At 42.8% G+C, this 18,269-nt stretch overlaps 1 protein-coding gene across 3 annotated transcripts in view; it reads right to left on the bottom strand.

The window, feature by feature from the left end:
* xpr1a (xenotropic and polytropic retrovirus receptor 1a) overlaps nt 1–18,269 on the bottom strand; it is a 100,290-nt gene that overhangs the window by 34,852 nt on the left and 47,169 nt on the right. For all 3 annotated transcript variants that reach the window (XR_009789424.1, XM_061779852.1, XM_061779851.1), the window contains exon 3: nt 10,396–10,497. Coding sequence is in view for 2 of the 3 variants with exons in the window: in XM_061779852.1 (XP_061635836.1) it covers nt 10,396–10,497 (102 nt within the window). In the remaining variant the exon portion in view is untranslated. The remainder of the gene's footprint in view (nt 1–10,395; nt 10,498–18,269) is intronic.

Genomic DNA, 18,269 nt, shown 5'->3' with positions numbered 1-18,269 from the left:
TAACATGTGGCAGTTGTAAGAGGCGTGAGAAAGTCAAGGCCCTGATGCTGTGCTGTGCTGTGCTGTGGGAAAGTGTGGGTTAATGAACCTAAACAGACAGGAGGAGGTGGGTTTCATGTTCCACTGTATCTCATGGAAAGTCATAATGGGAAACAAGTGTCTCAAAACAGACAGGACCACTTAGGGGGACTTTCTTTGCAGTGTTTTCAGTCAGTTGAGCATGTTACAGGCATGGATTTGAGCGCAGTGCAGCGCAGCAGCTTAAGAGAGGTCACAACCCCTTTCACAGAGAGCTGTGCAGAGGCGAGAATGTTATGTGAAGTCAGCACACAATTTATTTCCATGGCTCCACTGCTGAGGCTCGCACCCACCTAACTGGCATCTGATAAAGTAGCATATCTGACTTTTCAATTTAACCCATTTTGCTGAGAGGATGAGGAGAGATGGAAGATATGTACTCTTGAGGATGCAAAGATGCATCTAAAGGTGTTTTAGTATAAATGGGTAAACATTGAAAAGTTGGCATCATACCAACAAATATACATAATATCAATAGTAGATATCCAGATTAGGTTCACATGTAGAATGAGATGTATCACATATAATTTTAAGTAATATTGTCAGAGTAATCAATCAAACATCCATCCATTCATTTTCTATAGTGCTTGTCATTAGGGTCATTAGTGAGTTGGAGCCTATTCCAGCTGACTTTGGGCAAGACCGGAGTACACCCAAGACTGGTCTCCAGCCAATTGCAGATGTAGACAAACAACCATTCACACTCACATCCACAGCTATAGACAATTTAGTTTCTGCAATGTGGGAGGAGGCCTGAAGAAAAACCCATAGACAAACAGAGAACATGCAAACACCAATTAGGGCTGAAACGATTACCATAATGTCTCGTGTATAATGCGCACCCATGTATAATACGCAACCCCAAAGTTGACCTCAAAATTCTGGATAAAACCTTCCACCTATGTGTAATGCATTTTTACAATGCATGATTTTGCTTCTACCCATATAATCAAAACGTGAAGTATTATCTGTAATTTGTCAGTTTCTTCAAAGAATTATTCTGAAGTTAAGCACTTTATTTGAACACATAATACTTTCTTTTTATTCACTTGCTCTTGTTTTGAAATTCACAGCCCTACTTTTATTTAGTAAATGAGAAAACACACAGTTGTGGTCAGGTTTGATTACCCAGGCAGAATTTGTAAGATGGGTACAATTCTTTCAAGAAAAGACCAGGCAAAACACATTTAATTTTATTTTAATGGGATTCAAATTAAACTGTCAAGCATTTCAGAAAAGCATCATCATTAAACAAAACATAACCATAAAGTAATTAATGATGGTTGGTGTTCAGTCATCATTCGCTATCAGTCGTATTAAATTTGTTTTAATATATTTCACTAATTTTGCCTTGGCATGTAAACTTATGAGCACAAATGTACATATATGCAGTCATTTGTACCCCTGTCATATTGGAATGAAACTGTAGGCTAAACCCTTTTCATAACCTCTATGTGGCGGTGGCATATTTGAATGAAAGTGTACAGCTTTTTCCTACTCTAGATGGCGGCATACATTTAGAAAATATGAAGTGGTTTTCATTTCCCCCTATACCTATGTATAATGCGCACTATTGACGTTTGACAGTTTTTTTGCGGGGAAAAATGCGCATTGTACGAAATTACGGTAATCGAATAACTTGCCAGCCTACCATCGCTAGTCAGAAAGTAATGTAATGCAATTAGTCGAGGATAGACAAAGCTGCTGATGGCCATAACTTATGCTGAGTCACTCAACACACAGACTAGCTAACGGGTTAGCCAGTTAACAGCCAATGCTAAACTCTCATTCGCTGATGCACACGTCGCTCACATGGTGAAGCAGCATTTAGCTATGATGCTACACACAAATGGAATAAGTTGCCAACAGAAGTGACATCAGCCCCAAGTGTGAATGTTTTTAAGTCTAGGTTAAAAACGCTTCCTTTTTCTCATGCTTTTAGAGCATTTCCACTTTTAAATGATATTTCTTGCACTGTACGTTGTTTTAATTGTACGTTTATTTTTTTGTCTTTGTTTTAAATGTTTATAAGCTGTGTTTTTGTTTTCTTTTTAAATGTTTTTAATCATGTAAAGCACATTGAGTTACCTTGTGTATGAAATGCGCTATATAAATAAATTTGCTTTGCTTTGCTTTTGCTTAGGCCAGGCCCTGTCTTTTACACTCAAAGTCACAGATACTACAGTTGAACGTGAGGATGGCGACCCGGGTGGACAAAAACAATACCTGCACCTCACATGCACATGTATTTGTTAAATGATGCAAAATCAATTTTATATTTGATTACTCAATTAATTGATGAGATACTCCGTAGAATACTTAATTCTAATAAATATTCGATAGCTGCACCGCTAGTCCATATAGCTGGGCTAGAGCTGATATTTGAACAGAGAACCTCAGAACTATTATGCAGACATGCTAACCAATATACCACCGCGATGACCCCTCTAATTTAATCAAAACATACAGTACAATAGTGCCTTTAGATAAGTGTTTAATCAGTTCTGTGACCACACTCATAATTCATATCTCAAATCATCGTTTCCTATAGAAATGAATGAAAATGCGATTAAGCCTTGCAAGAAAATAAATTAGCAAAATGTAAAATAATAATATATTAAAAATAGGAAAAAAAGAACAATACATAAAAATAAATACAGCCATGACTAAAACTATTGGGACACCTGGGGTGACTATACTGTCTATTATATATATTTGTTTAAAAAAAAAATCTTTCTCTCAATATTCTGGCATTTAGCAAATAGAAATAATGCTGGTAATCCTAAGAGACCTAACAGCTGTTCCTACGTTTTAGTTTGATTTCATGTCAGTCAGGGGGGGAGTGTTTGTTTCTTTCTTATACAAAGCCATGACTATCTGCATCTTGTACTTAATTATTCAACGTGAGGAAGTTTTTTTTGTGTGTGTTTAGTTTTAGAGTAGACTCCAGCACGGGTGTCAATAAACAGCTTAAAATACGCTCAGGGAAGGCCGAAGAACAAGCGTCACACGCTTGCTACAAGCAACACGGTGCATTCAGGGTGCATTTACAATGCTCGAAGTTGGATACACGACCCGCGCCGCTGCACATTAATCGCCCTGCCCTTGTGCACAGTAATAATAGTCGAAACATACTATTAATAATCAGTTTTGATTGTACTGCATCTCTCAGTCATAACATGTGAAAGCCCTACTAATTTAGAGGTCTTAATAGAAAAAAAACTTCAGCAGATGATGGATGGATTAGATGTCAGCCATCAAAGCAAAATATTATGTCCTTTGAGAAAAATAGAAGTTTGTTGAGTAAGTACTTCGAAAATTCATTCTCTCCTTAATATGGTCTGTAGTAACCTTACAGATGTAGTCATTCACCGAGTTAAATATATAAGTGTCACAGCAAAGGGTCTGAATACCTATGGCTGTGTGATATTTCATTTTTCTTTTTTAATAAATCTGCAAACATTTAAACAATTTCACTTTTTCTGTCAATATGGGGTGCTGTGTGTACATTAATGAGGAAAAAAATGAACTTAAATGATTTTAGCAAATGGCTGCAATATAACAAAGAGTGAATATTGAAGGGGTTCTGACTACTTTCAGTACCCACTGTATTTGTCTCAGTGATCATCCAGCTTAATGAAGTGCTTTCATTTGGGCTCTTTCGATTTCAGTGAGCTCTTGACGTTTTACCATTTTGAACACGAATGTGGGATTTCAGACTGAATGCAGAGTTTTAGACCCACATTTGAGCCTGCTGTGACAAAACCCTTACACTGGATGGTGGTCTAATTAATTTGTTAAGCACCATCATATTATAGATTATGATTATAATTTACCACACACATAAATAAAGTTATCTAATCATAATAATCTATTGCAATAGTATTATAACAAATATAATATAAAGTAATAGCTCAGGTGAGCTAGAGTCTATCCCATTTTACAAAATTTTATTTTGTAATGGATTACGGGTGGTTTGGACAAATGCCTGCGTTCCAAGACCACATTAGATTTAAAATGGACAGCTGGGAGAAGTCATTCATAGATGGAAAAAAAATAGTAAAAAGAAAAATGTGTATGTAAAATGCTTAATAGTAAGATAATAATCCAACCTCATTTTTAGTTGCATTATTTATCCATCCATCCATCCATCCATTTTCTGAGCCGCTTCTCCTCAGTAGGGTCGCGGGCGTGCTGGAGCCTATCCCAGCTGTCATCGGGCAGGAGGCGGGGTACACCCTGAACTGGTTGCCAGCCAATTGCAGGGAACATAGGAACAAACAACCATTCGCACTCACAGTCATGCCTACGGGCAATTTAGAGTCTCCAATTCATGCATGTTTTTGGGATGTGGGAGGAAACCGGAGTGCCCGGAGAAAACCCACGCAGGCACGGGGAGAACATGCAAACTCCACACAGGCGGGGCCGGGGATTGAACCCGGGTCCTCAGAACTGTGAGGCTGACGCTCTAACCAGTCGGCCACCGTGCCGCCTGCATTATTTATAATTAGTTTAAGTAGAATTAACCAATCATTTCCTAAAATGAAAAAAAGATATAGTGTATGTAAAACTGTTTATTATACCGTGTTTTTTAAATTTTATATACAATAAAACAACTATATTATTTAATGAAATAAATGAATAAAAAAAATTAAAAAACATTTTAATTGAACTAATTTTAGCAAAAATTTGTCTCATGCATGGTTAATACATCCATCCATCCATTTTCTGTACCGCTTATCCTCACTAGGGTCGCGGGCTTGCTGGAGCCTATCCCAGCTATCATCGGGCAGGAGGCAGGGTACAGCCTGAACTGGTTGCCAGCCAATCGCAGGGCACATACAAACAAACAAGCATTCACACTCACATTCACACCTACGGGCAATTTAGAGTTGTCAATTAACATACCATGCATATTTTTGGGATGTGGGAGGAAACCGGAGTGCCCGGAGAAAACCCACTCAGGCCAACATGCCAACTCCACACAGGCGGGGTCGGGGATTGAACACCGGTCCTCAAAACTGTGAGGCAGACGCTCGTCCACCGTTCCGCTACAAATGAAATAGTTCAATTTAATAACTAATTCATTTTCATATACATTTTTAAATTCCCCTGTCAGAAGGAGTTTCAACTCCCACCTCCGATAGAACATTGCTCATGTTCCGGGGGAGGCGGAGGCGAGTGGACCATGTTCCGCGCCTCCATTGCTGAGGCGGCCAAACGGAGCTGTGGCCGTAAGGTGGTTGGTGCCTGTCGTGGCGGCAATCCCCAAACCCGTTGGTGGACACCAACGGTGCGGGATGCCGTCAAGCTGAAGAAGGAGTCCTATCGGACCTTTTTGGCCCGTGGGACTCCTGAGGCAGCTGAACCGGCTGGCCAAACGGAATGCAGCTTTGGTGGTCGCTGAAGCAAAAACTCGGGCATGGGAGGAGTTCGGTGAGGCCATGGAGAAAGAATTCCGGACGGCTTTGAGGAAATTCTGGTCCACCATCCGGGGTCTCAGGCGCTGCTGACCTCGACTCGGAAGGTTGTGAATCGTTGGGGAGAATACTTCGAAGACGACCTCATTTCCACCGACACGCCTTCCCATGAGGAAGCAGAGTCTGGGTTCTCTGAGGGGGGCTCTCCTATCTCTGGGGTTGAGGTCACCGAGGTGTTTAAAAAGCTCCTCAGTACCAAGGCCCAGGGGGTGGATGAGATTCGCCTGGAGTTCCTAAAGGCTCTGGATGTTGTGGGGCTGTCCTGGTTGACACGCCTCTGCAACATCGCGTGGACATCGGGGACAGTGCCTCTGGATTGGCAGACTGTGGTGGTGGTCCCCCTTTTTAAGAAGGATGACAGGAGGGTGTGTTCCAACTACAGGGGGATCACACTCCTCAGCCTCCCAGGTAAGGTCTATTCAGGGGTGCTGGAGAGGAGGGTCCGTAGGGAAGTCGAATCTCACATTCAGGAGGAGCAGTGTGGTTTTCGTCCTGGCCGTGGAACAGTGGACCAGCTCTATACCCTCGGTAGGGTCCTTGAGGATGCATGGGAGTTCGCCCAACCAGTCTACATGTGTTTTGTGGACTTGGAGAATGCGTTCGACCGTGTCCCTCGGGGAGTCCTGTGGGGGATGCTTCGGGAGTATGGGGTACCGAACCCCCTGATACGGGCTGTTCGGTTCCTGTACGACCGGTGTCAGTTTGGTCTGCATTGCCAGCAGGAAGTCTGACTTGTTTCTGGTGAGGGTTGGACACCGATAAGGCTGCCCTTTGTCACTGATTCTGTTAATAACTTTTATGGACAGAATTTCTAGACGCAGCCGAGGCGTAGAGAGGGTCCGGTTTAGTGGCCTCAGAATTGCAACTCTGCTTTTTGCAGATGATGTGGTTCTGTTGGCTCCATCAAGCTGTGATCTCCAACTCTCACTGGAGCGGAGTGTGAAGCGGCTGGGATAAGAATCAGCACCTCCAAATATGAGACCATGGTCCTCTAGTCGGAAAAGGGTGGTGTGCCCTTCTCCAGGTCGGGGATGTGATCCTGCCCCAAGTGGAAGAGTTCAAGTATCTTGGGGTCTTGTTTACAAGTGAGGGAAAAATGGAACGGGAGATCGACAGGCGGATCGGTGCAGCGTCTGCAGTGATGCGTACTTTGTATCGGTCTGTTGTGGTAAAGAAGGAGTAAAGCCGAAAGGCGAAGCTCTCAATTTACCGGTCGATCTACGTTCCTACCCTCACCTATGGTCACAAGATCCCGGATACAAGCGGCCGAAATGAGTTTCCTCCGCAGGGTGTCCGGGCTCTCCCTTAGAGATTGGGTGAGAAGCTCGGTCATCCTGGAGGAGCTCAGAGTAGAGACGCTGCTCCTCCACATTGAGAGGACACAAATGAGGTGGCTGGGGCATCTGATTCGGCTGTCTCCTGGACATCTCCCTGGTGAGGTGTTCCGGGCACGTCCCACCGGAAGGAGACCACGGGGACGACCCAGGACACGCTGGAGAGACTATGTCTCTCGGCTGACCTGGGAACGCCTCAGGATCCCCTCGGAAGAGCAGGATGAAGTGGCTGGGGAGAGAGAAGTCTGGGCGTCCCTGTTAAAGCAACTGCCCACGCGACCCAACCTTGGATAAGCGGTAGAAAATGGATGGATGGATTTTTTCATTTGGAGCAGCACGTTGGTTGACTGGAGCAGCACGTTGATTGACTGGTTAGCACATCTGCCTCACAGTTCTGAGGTCCAGGGTTCAAATCCGGCCTCACCTATGTGGAGTTTGCATGTTCTCCTTGTCCCTGCGTAGGTTTTCTCCGGGTACTCCGTTTCCTCCCATGTTCCAAAAACATGCATGGCAGGTAAAATGAAAACCCTAAATTACCTGGCGGTGTGAATGTGAGTGCGAATGGTTGTTTATATGTGCCCTGCAATTGGCTGGCGACCAGTTCAGGGTGTACCTATCCTCTCTTCCAGAGTCAGCTGAGATGGGCGCCAGCCTCGTGAGGAAAAGCGGTACGGAAAATGGATGGATGGATTTAAAAATTGTATTATTTATAAAAATAATTTAATTAGAATGAACTGACCGATTATTTTTATAAAAATTGTTAAACGTAAACCTAAAATTTATATATATTTGTATTATTTACAATAAATCACCAAACCAATTATTTAATCAGCCACAGTATCTGAAAAAATATTTTAAATTAAATACATTTTAATTAATCAATTTTAGGAAAAACAGCTGAGTTAATGCTAAAACTTTACAGGACTCTTGATAATGTAAATGCTTGGTGGGCTCGATTAAAGAACAAAGTGGGCCAGTCCATAGTTTGCCAACCGCTGGATTACGGCCTAAATTACTCATTGAAGGGTAGGGTTGGGAATCTCAGGTTTAAGGCCAATTGGATACGTATCTAAATACACAGGCTCCGGTTGTATTAAAAAAACAATTATCTTTGAGGGCAGAACGATACGATTAAGTACAGTATGGGAGTAATACGATTCGATACGATACGATTTGGTGCGGAAACAATGCGATAGTTAACATTTGTTGATGTAGACGTTAATCACAAAGAAACTTGATTTGACTTGACACAATTCCATAAAATGACATTTACCTAACCCTAATTTCAATCATATAGAAGACCACTTATCTCTGAGAATTGTTGTTTTATGGCACTGTAAAAAAATAAACAACAGAATATATTATACAGGTAGGTTGATTGAAGCCTCTAAATTGCCCATAGGTTTGAATGTGGGTGCGAATGGATATTTGTTTATATGTGCCCTGCGATTGGCTGGCAACCAGTTCAGGGTGTACCTCGCCTCTCGCATGAAGATAGCTGCGACAGGCTCCAGCATGCCCCGCGACCCTAGTGAGGGTAAGCGATACGGATGGATGGATGGATATTATACAGTACAACCTCGATAAAACTGACCCCGATATAATGTTGACAAAGTTGGTTAGTTCCAAAATTGGCCGTTGTTGTTTACTGGCACTTCTAAATTGCCCGTAGGTGTGAATGTGAGTGCGAATGGTTGTTTGTTTCTATGTGCCCTGCGATTGGCTGGCAACCAGTTCAGGGTGTACCCCGCCTCCTGCCCGAAGATAGCTGGGATAGGCTCCAGCACGCCCGCGACCCGGCTCAGAAAATGGATGGATGGAGTTAAATTAATAAATAGATTCAATTCCAAAACATGTGCCTACATGGCGGCCATGTTGAATGTGGGGCATTGACGTGGAGGCCATGTCACGATGGTTCTATCTATTGTCTTTTGTGAATAGAGCACTGGCAGAGAGAGAGCGGCATGGCTCTGAGGAGTACAAAACAAGTATCTAGAGTCTGGAACATGCTATTTTTGGTACAATGATTTTTTTTTTTGTCAAGCCGTTTTAGCGCTAGGACGCACACTAATTCCTCGTGGCTCATGAAAGCGGCTCGCCTATGATGAGTACTGTATGTATGTCAACAATGTCCCCATGACCAAGCATACCGGCGTGGGAAGTTTGGATAAAATGTGAAACTTTCAAACGTTTTCAAACTTTTATTATATTATTATTAAAATATTTATTTTAAATAACTTTGTACTGTACAGTAAAAAATTACTGTTTTATTTTTAATATGGGTGGGTGTATATGACCCTAAAAAACAAAACAAAAACAAAAAAATTCAATGTAACGGACAATCGGATATAGTGGACAACCCCTGCCCCAATTAGTCTGTTCTATCGAGGTTCCGCTGTAAATCTATATTTTCAAATATCAAATTCCATCCATCCATCCATTTTCTGAGCCGCTTCTCCTCACTAGGGTCGCGGGCGTGCTGGATCCTATCCCAGTTGTCATCGGGCAGGAGGCAGGGTACACCCTGAACTGGTTGCCAGCCAATCGCAGGGCACATAGGAACAAACAACCATTCGCACTCACAGTCATGCCTACGGGCAATTTAGAGTCTCCAATTAATGCATGTTTTTGGGATGTGGGAGGAAACCGGAGTACCCGGAGAAAACCCACGCAGGCACGGGGAGAAAATGCAAACTCCACACAGGCGGGGCCGGGGATTGAACCCAGGTCCTCAGAACTTTGAGGCTGACGCTCTAACCAGTCACCCACCGTGCCGCTCAAATATCAAATTAATTATTTAAATAGTTATTTATTTTGTAGAGAAAATAATCTGCACATACAAACAGTAGTTAAGACCCAATGGGGGCCCAGCAGACGGTGCCATTCGGAGGGTCTAGCACACGGTGCCATTCAACCTAGGCCACTGCAGACTTTTTTTTTTTTTTTTTTTTAAACAATCGCACTGCTTGCTGAGTGCTGACTGACTTTAGCATTGGTTTGCTGATGTATAGAGTTCATGGGAATTGCCGAGATGTACACATCTCACACATTTTGCCGCCAGCCCCGGTGTCGATGGCGGACTTGAGATAAGGTACGTAATGTGACGTTGCATTCAATGTTTACAACTGACGGGGGAAATGTAGCATCTGTGAATGCTACTTTGCTATTGCTGTGACCACAAAAGTCGCTTAACTGAAAAGCTATTTGATGTTAAAATAGTGACGCTAAGGAGAAATATAGTTAAACTAGTAGTGTCGCTAGTGCCCACCACTGCTGTTTTTGGTTGCAAGCATAACGTTACATCGGCATCGCACAGGGCAAGAGCACTTCTCCTTGGCCTTTCTGTTTCCTGAGATAATTCAAGTGGATGATGCACCACTTGAATTATTAGATCCGACACCTCAAATAGACACCTTTGTTTGAATTATGACACAGTGTTTATTGAGTAGAGGCTACTATTTGAAGAAATATGGTAGGGAGGTAGAGAGATTGGTTAAAATTACCTGAATAAAAAGTGTTGATTTTCAACAGCTCCTTCTCACAGGTCTGGAAAAACCTCTCTTCAAATTTAGCATAGTATCTCTTCACGGTATCCTCATCTGTGACTGGAAGGTAAGGAGAGAAGATAAAATGTCAGTTCACTTTGTTGGCAGAGCCTGACCATTTAAAGGCACTGTTACACAATGAAGGTTTTAAGGCAATTGTTCCACACATTAATAACATTTAAAGCATGGATTCCGAAATGAAAATTTAAAGAATGGTCTGATATAAAAATGCACATTTACACATTTTTCCCCACTCTGCACGAAAAGGTTAAACAACAACTATAAAACAACTCGTGTCTTCTCTAAACTCATTTTATGAACTAATCCATTTAATAAAAAGCTCATTCAAGAGGCATATAAAATGAAAGCAGAATTGAATTGTACTCTACAGGAGAAGCTTTACACAGGATAAAGTAGCAGCAGCAGCAGATCTGATGGTAATGTCACCTCATAAACACTAACCTCATAAACATCAGCTATAATAGAACAACTTCTAGAAAGAGTCTTTCTATTCTGCAAAGTAATAAGAGAGAGATGCCCCAGGCAGTGTGTCAATATCGCTGCATTCACATACAACATAAAAAACATTCAACAAAGTCCTGAAGGTCCAACAGCTTTACAAGAAAAAATTATGAGATCCCGCCTTTAATCCTGGAAAATAAACCACACGCTGCAGGAGCGAAAACTCTATTGTGGAAGGGCAAATGAAAAAGTAAGTTCACATAGCAGCTGTAATATAAGCTTTCATAAAAGCTGCATTGTTGGAGAGCGAAAGCAGCGAGTCTCTAACAAGATTCTTTAGTGTAATGAGAACAGCTATAAATTACAACAGAGATGTACAGTAGCTACATACGTACAGCTAGTGATGCTCTATGTAAGACAATCCATCCATCCATCCATCCATTTTCTACCGCTTATCCGAGGTCGGGTCGTGGGGGAAGTAGCTTTAGCAGGGACGCCCAGACTTCACTCTCCCCAGCCACTTCATTCAGCTCCTCCGGGGGGATCCCGAGGCGTTCCCAGGCCAGCTGAGCGACGTAGTCTCTCCAGCGTGTCCTGGGTTGTCCCCGGGGTCTCCTCCCGGTGGGACGTGCCCGGAACACCTCACCAGGGAGGCATCCTAATCAGATGCCCCAGCCACCTCATCTGGCGCCTGTCGATGTGGAGGAGCAGCGGCTCTACTCTGAGCTCCTCCCGGATGACTGAGCTTCTCACCCCATCGCTAAGGGAGAGCCCGGACACCCTGCGGAGGAAACTCATTTCGGCCACTTGTATCTGGGATCTTGTTCTTTTGGTCACGACCCACAGCTCGTGACCATAGGTGAGGGTAGGAACGTAGATCGACCGGTAAATTGAGAGCTTCGCCTTTTGACTTAGATCCTTCTTTACCACAACGGACCGATACAAAGTACGCATCACTGCAGACCCTGCACCGATCCGCCTGTCGATCTCCCGGTCCATTCTTCCGTCACTCGTGAACAAGACCCCAAGGTACTTGAACTCCTCCACTTGGGACAGGATCTCATCCCCGACCTGGAGAAGGCACGCCACCCTTTTCCGACTGATTCTCTGCAATGTAACCACACAGGGCTCGGCGACATCACCACCAGCGTCAACAACTACACTCATTGACCTATTGGCCAGCTGATGGACTCATTGAATTACTGAGTAGCTGGCGGAGTCAGTATACCATACAAGAACGACTAAAGGCTTCTTTATACTTGCGCGGACGGTGACCGCGCTGACGTCACTGGGGCTGTCCTGTGCATAGTGTGCCTTTATACTCGAGCGCAACCCACGCGCAGTTTTAAAAGTGTACTGCAGTTCACCTCCAAGTCGGGGGTGTCGCTACGGCTGGTATTGGCTAGGACACCACAGGGTGGAGTTTCCTCTGCATTTGTTTGGTTATTTACGGGAGCTGTTTTTACTTTCCTTTCCGTAACAAGGAACAAAGCAACAACAATGGCGACCGTGGAACAGTGTCTGCTAGAAGAGATCGACCTAGATGACCAGATGATACGTTTAATTATGCTGCAAAATCGATCGAGAAGGCGGCGGCGTAGATGGTATGTAGAACCAAGGGGCACGCTGAGTACGTCATCACAGCATGTGAGTAAAACGGACGTGCAGCAATATTTTTTGCCGTGTGCACATCAAGCTACGCAGTGGGGCCGCGCGGGCCCATTCGTCGGTCACGTGATGCAATACGGGTGTTGTCGGCCATGCGACCGCGGGAGTATAAAGAGGCCTTAATGGTCCAACAGGCTATTTTGCATTAGGCTTCATCAGCATTGTCATTCAAAAGGGTTGAATGAAGGTTAATGCTGCTGATTGGCATTTAGGAGGAACGGCTAACACTGATACTCACGCCACAAGGATTAAAAAAGTAGAAAAGCAGGAAATATCTCAATATTGCGTTTAAATTGTTATGTAGTGGTACCTTACAATGTGATGATAACCCTACCCATCCATTCATATTTTATAGCCCTTATCCTGTTCAGGGTTGTGGGAAGCTGGAGCCTATTCCATCTGACTACAGGCAAAAAGCAGATTACACCCTGGACTGGATGCCTCTCAATCACAGGGCACATATAGGGAGAGACAACCATTTAAACTTTCACCGAATAGGAAAGCAACCCACGCTGCTTGCACTGAAGTCAGGCGAGTGTCCAACTACATCGTCAGAGACAATTGTGGTGAAAACCATTGAGACAGATATTAAATGATTGTAATGTAGTGGTATTATTATCATACATCGGTCATCTTCATTTTACACTTGCATGATTTGTATTTCTTTTTCAACTTTACTGTCATTACACAGAGTAATGAGACAACACAATGCAGTAGCAGTTAAGAATGTAAAAAAGGTGACGTGCTACTCAACTCTGCTTCATCAACCCTTTCTTAGACTACACTTGTGTCATGTCACAAAGGTGTGAGTACATTTATTTTATTCAGTTTAGTTAAATCGTGGTTAACTTATTTTTACATTTGTACAATAGGAAAACATTTTTACTTTAAAAACTGCTCTCTCTAGTATAGTGTATATTAGTAGTAAATGTGAGCTGAACGGCAGCACGGTGGTCGACTGGTTAGAGCATCTGCCTCACAGTTCTGAGGACTGGGGTTCAATCCCCGTCCCCGTACCTGTGTGGGTTTTCTCCGGGCACTCCGGTTTCCTCCCACATCCCAAAAAACATGCATGGTAGGTTAATTGATGACTCTAAATTGCCCCTCGGTGTGAATCTGAGTGCGAATGGTTGTTTGTTTGTATGTGCCCTGCGATTGGCTGGCAACCAGTTCAGGGTGTACCCCGCCTCCTGCCCGATGATAGCTGGGATAGGCTCCAGCACGTCCGCGACCCTAGTGAGGAGAAGCGGCAGAAAATGGATGGATGGATGTGATCTGAACTTGCTGAACCCTTTCTACTAATAGATAACTTCCTGTAGGCAAGCGATTCCCAACCAGGGTGCCGTGGTCAGGGGTTCTGCAGGAAATTATCCAGTTACACTTAATTTGCCTGATGATTTATTCATGATAAATATATCTTCCTTTTCTATCTATCTATGCCAGCGAAGTATGGGGAGTACAGTGCAGTCACCATTAGATGGCAGAAGATACAATAAACCTGTGTATTCACCTGTTGCCATTCAAACAATAGAATAAGTCATGGCTTCCTGCAATGATATCGGCTTTATGTTTAATTAAACAGACCCATATTTCATAGTGTCAATATCTGAGTTAATAAAGCCGAGAACATCATTATTTAAGTACTCATTCTTTTAGTGACATTTTGGTTTGGTGGTGTGCCGTGAGATTTTTCTGTAAAATGGTTGCCTTGGCTCAATAACGGTTGGGAAACACTGCTTTAGGTCAACCTTCAGAACAACTGAATTGATTTCTAAGAAAAAGGCCCAGTGACTTTTGTCCCTGCAGACCTGCGGAATAACAAGAACTCATGACCTGACATTTAATGGCATAATGTTATAATCGGGATAAAATATTGTTTGATTTGGTTTTCTGGACAAGAGAAGGAGATAGCCAGAATCAGCAGATTACATTTACTGGAAATATTTTTAGAGGAATTCATACAGTTGCAACTGCCTTCTCACTTGAAAGCTATATAAATGTGAATGAGGAAATGGAGGATGAAAGCTTCATCTCTCTGTTCTCCTGCTGACCCAGGACACACAGTGCGTGTGTGGGTGGGTGTGTGGGTGTGTGTGTGTGTGTGTGCATACATTTTCCAGGAAGAACAAAGGTGACTGACGTCTTTGAATTCATCTGCACACTAGGCCTCAGTTATGGTTTCGCTATCATCTCCTCAGGTGTTGCATGAGCATGCATGAACATCACTTCATTACGTTGTCTCAGCTCAGCTCCCGTAAATGTAATGAAACCCAATCACCTAAAGTTTTTAAACTCATGCAGCGATTAGGGTGCAAGGCAAATCTTTAATTGAATCAAATGAGTGTTTCGCATAAATGTCACAGCTTCTATTTCGGCTGCAGACCATGGTATTGCTTCTGGATCAAATACAAAAAAATTTAATAAGAACCAACAAATTACAACGTAAAATCTAATGGCCAGAGACATACAGGTGTGTCTCAATTCGAATGTGGTAGAAAAGTTAATTCACTCACATTCACACCTATGGGCAATTTAGTTGTCAGTTAACCTACCATGCATGTTTTTGGGATGTGGGAAGAAACCGGAGTGGCCTGAGAAAACCCACGCAGGCACAGGGAGAACATGCAAACTATACACAGGCGGGGCCGGTGATTGAACCCCAGTCCTCAGAACTGTGAGGCAGACACTCTTAACCAGTCACCCACAGTTATTTTAAACAACAAATCACATTCTTATTTTAGATTTTATTTTTTAGATGGCCTTATTTAAAATATTTATTAATGTAATTAAAGTACAATATCAGACATTCAATACCATTAAGGCAAATATGCAGAAAACAGCTGTTCAATGCAAGTACAGGCAGATTCAGAGGTTTTGAATAAGAGACAAAATGTCAGAAGTGTCATATTCTTTCGACATTATTTAAGACTTTCTTTTAAAAATGTACATCACTTGATAAAGTACATTGTGTTTCAATACAAATATTGTGTTGTATGTTTATTTTAGGTTTTATTGTTATTTTGGAAGAGATTTATTCATGCAATATTAGACATTATATTGTATATTTTATAGTATTTCTGAAAGCTATTCATGGGAAAATAAGAGCAGAAAAAAGCAGCAGCATGTAACATACAGTCAGGTACAGCACACAGACACAAAGAATTGTGCCGGTGGCGAGAAAAACAACTCTTGACTTGACCTACAGTATTCCCAAAGCAGGCTGGATGTAGACGGCATCGGCCTCCCTCCCCATCCCCCTCGCCTGCTAACCCCATCTTCTGTAGATTGTATAAATAAATGATGAGACAGCTTCCCCTAAACCAAACTAACCCCCCCCCCCCCTTCTCAAAAACACACACACACGCTTTATCACCAGGTTCTTATATTTCCATACAGGAATTCTATCACATGACTCCAATTCTCTGCCAAATACATCCTTCTTGGGAATACGAACCTCACGTCACAGCAAAAATGATTTACTCATACATCTTATGTGCATTTTGAACATTCTGTAAAATAAATAAATTTTCATTTAAATTACAATGGATTTCTTCCACTTAACTTGCCATTATTTGTCATTTAGAGGCACTTGTTCATTTTAGCTAATTTAAACATTTTTGATTGGTTCTATAATCAGCATAGATTCAGATTAATATATTTTGAGTCGAATTTTATTTATTTTTTTATCCCACCCCACCCCAAAAAAAATGTGTATTATTCCAAGATAATCAATTTTGTCATCTCGTGGTGGGAGGGCAAACTGCATTCATCTAATTTCATCCATCCATTTTCTGAGCCGCTTCTCCTCACTAGGGTCTCGGGCGTGCTGGAGCCTATCCCAGCCATCATCGGGCAGGAGGCAGGGTACACCCTGAACTGGTTGCCAGCCTATCGCAGGGCACATACAAACAACCATTCGCACTCACACCTACAGGCAATTTAGAGTCTCCAATTAATGCATGTTTTTGGGATGTGGGAGGGAACCGGAGTGCCCGGAGAAAACCCACGCAGGCACGGGGAGAACATGCAAACTCCACACAGGCGGGGGCGGGGATTGAACCCTGGTCCTCAGAACTGTGAGGCTGATGCTCTAACCAGTCGTACACCGTGACACCCTAATTTCATCCCTCCAAACTAAAAGGACAGACGCACATACACACATACATTCGCACGTTTCGCCTCTATTTACTGCATTTTATGACATCATGATAGCAATACTGTCGAGCCGAGGAGGCCATTCCATTATCATTGTCATGGCTAATCTCTATCCTCCCAGCACAAGCAAAAGATAAACTGTTCTATGACAAAGAGGAGTGACTTACCTCCAGTCTAATATTAACCTACTAAGAGCATAATATATGAAATTATATTTAACTTAGCTTCCTCCATTGCCGAGCATTAAGTACAAAAGTAATGCAGCAGAAAACCTGCCACATACAGCCACACCTCCCTCACCCTTATTCTGCCCTGTCATCTTTTTGTTGTTGTTGTTTTTTTAAACACGTACGCCCATTTGGCCCTGCAGCCACAATTAAATCTCCTAATCACGTCTGTGATGCAGGCCTGGGGAATATTAGGAATGCACACTCACTGGCAGCCAGGCAAGACCGCAGGCTCAGGAGCCACATCCCCTGGTTCTTCTTATTGTGTCCTTTTTATAGCAGCAGACTGCAAGATCCGCAGGCCCCAAATATCAACTGGCAAAGAGGAGTGCAAACGACATCACACGCTCGCCTCACTGCCAGACGGTTGAGCTCATATCTGCAGTGATGTCTGGTATATGTGTGAGAATGCGATAATCAAGCCATCTATTTTCTAAGCGCCTATGCTCACTGGGATCACGGGTGAGCGGTAGTCTATCCCAGATGACGTTGGGTGATAGGTGGGGTGTACCCTCGACTGGTCGCCACTCAATCGCAGGGCATATAATGCAATAACAGTAGTGACAAAGTGGCAACAAAAGAAAATAATGAACGTCCAGTAAAACAGTGAAAAGAACGTCACACCGAATGAGAATAATTGCACACAAATTCTAAATAAGATGTTTAACTTCTTGGAGAGGATTTTACATATATATAAACAATATTTTACAAGGCCATGAAAACTGCCGTCACCAGTGGTACATTTTGTTGGCACCTGTGATAATATGTTTCAAGCTGTTGTGGTGGATGAGTGGTTAAGGTGGTGGACTAGAAATCCATTGGGGTAGCCCTGTGCAGGTTCAAAACCTGCTGATGAAGTGGGTCACCTTTGTGTGTCCAACCATTTATGAATGTGACATGATCACAATGGAGATGTTTATGCGTGACAGTTATACATTTTCAAAAGTGAAACGGGACATGACTCACCTTTGCATTGTTTTTGTCAGTTGTCATTAAAGTTCAGAATGTTTCATTGTTTTTGCGTCCCAATATTATTAGTAATAGTTTAACCTATTTTCTACACTTATATGACAGTTAATAATGTTAAGATGTACTTTTTTTTAATTAGCTTCATAGATACAGGTTTAATAAAGGCAACAGTTTGACTGATTAGCTTGATCTAGTGGGTACGGAAAGTATTCAGACCCCGTTATATTTTTCAGTCTTATATTGCAGGCTAGCACGGTGGATGACTGGTTAGCACATCGGCCTCACAGTTCTGGGGACAAGGGTTCAAATCCCGCCCCCGACTGTGTGGAGTTTGCATGTTCTCCCTGTTGT

This window comes from Phyllopteryx taeniolatus, chromosome 7, assembly GCF_024500385.1.
Source record: "Phyllopteryx taeniolatus isolate TA_2022b chromosome 7, UOR_Ptae_1.2, whole genome shotgun sequence".
In the NCBI taxonomy this organism is placed as follows: Eukaryota; Metazoa; Chordata; class Actinopteri; order Syngnathiformes; family Syngnathidae; genus Phyllopteryx; species Phyllopteryx taeniolatus.
This window is presented reverse-complemented; position numbering and strand designations above follow the sequence as displayed.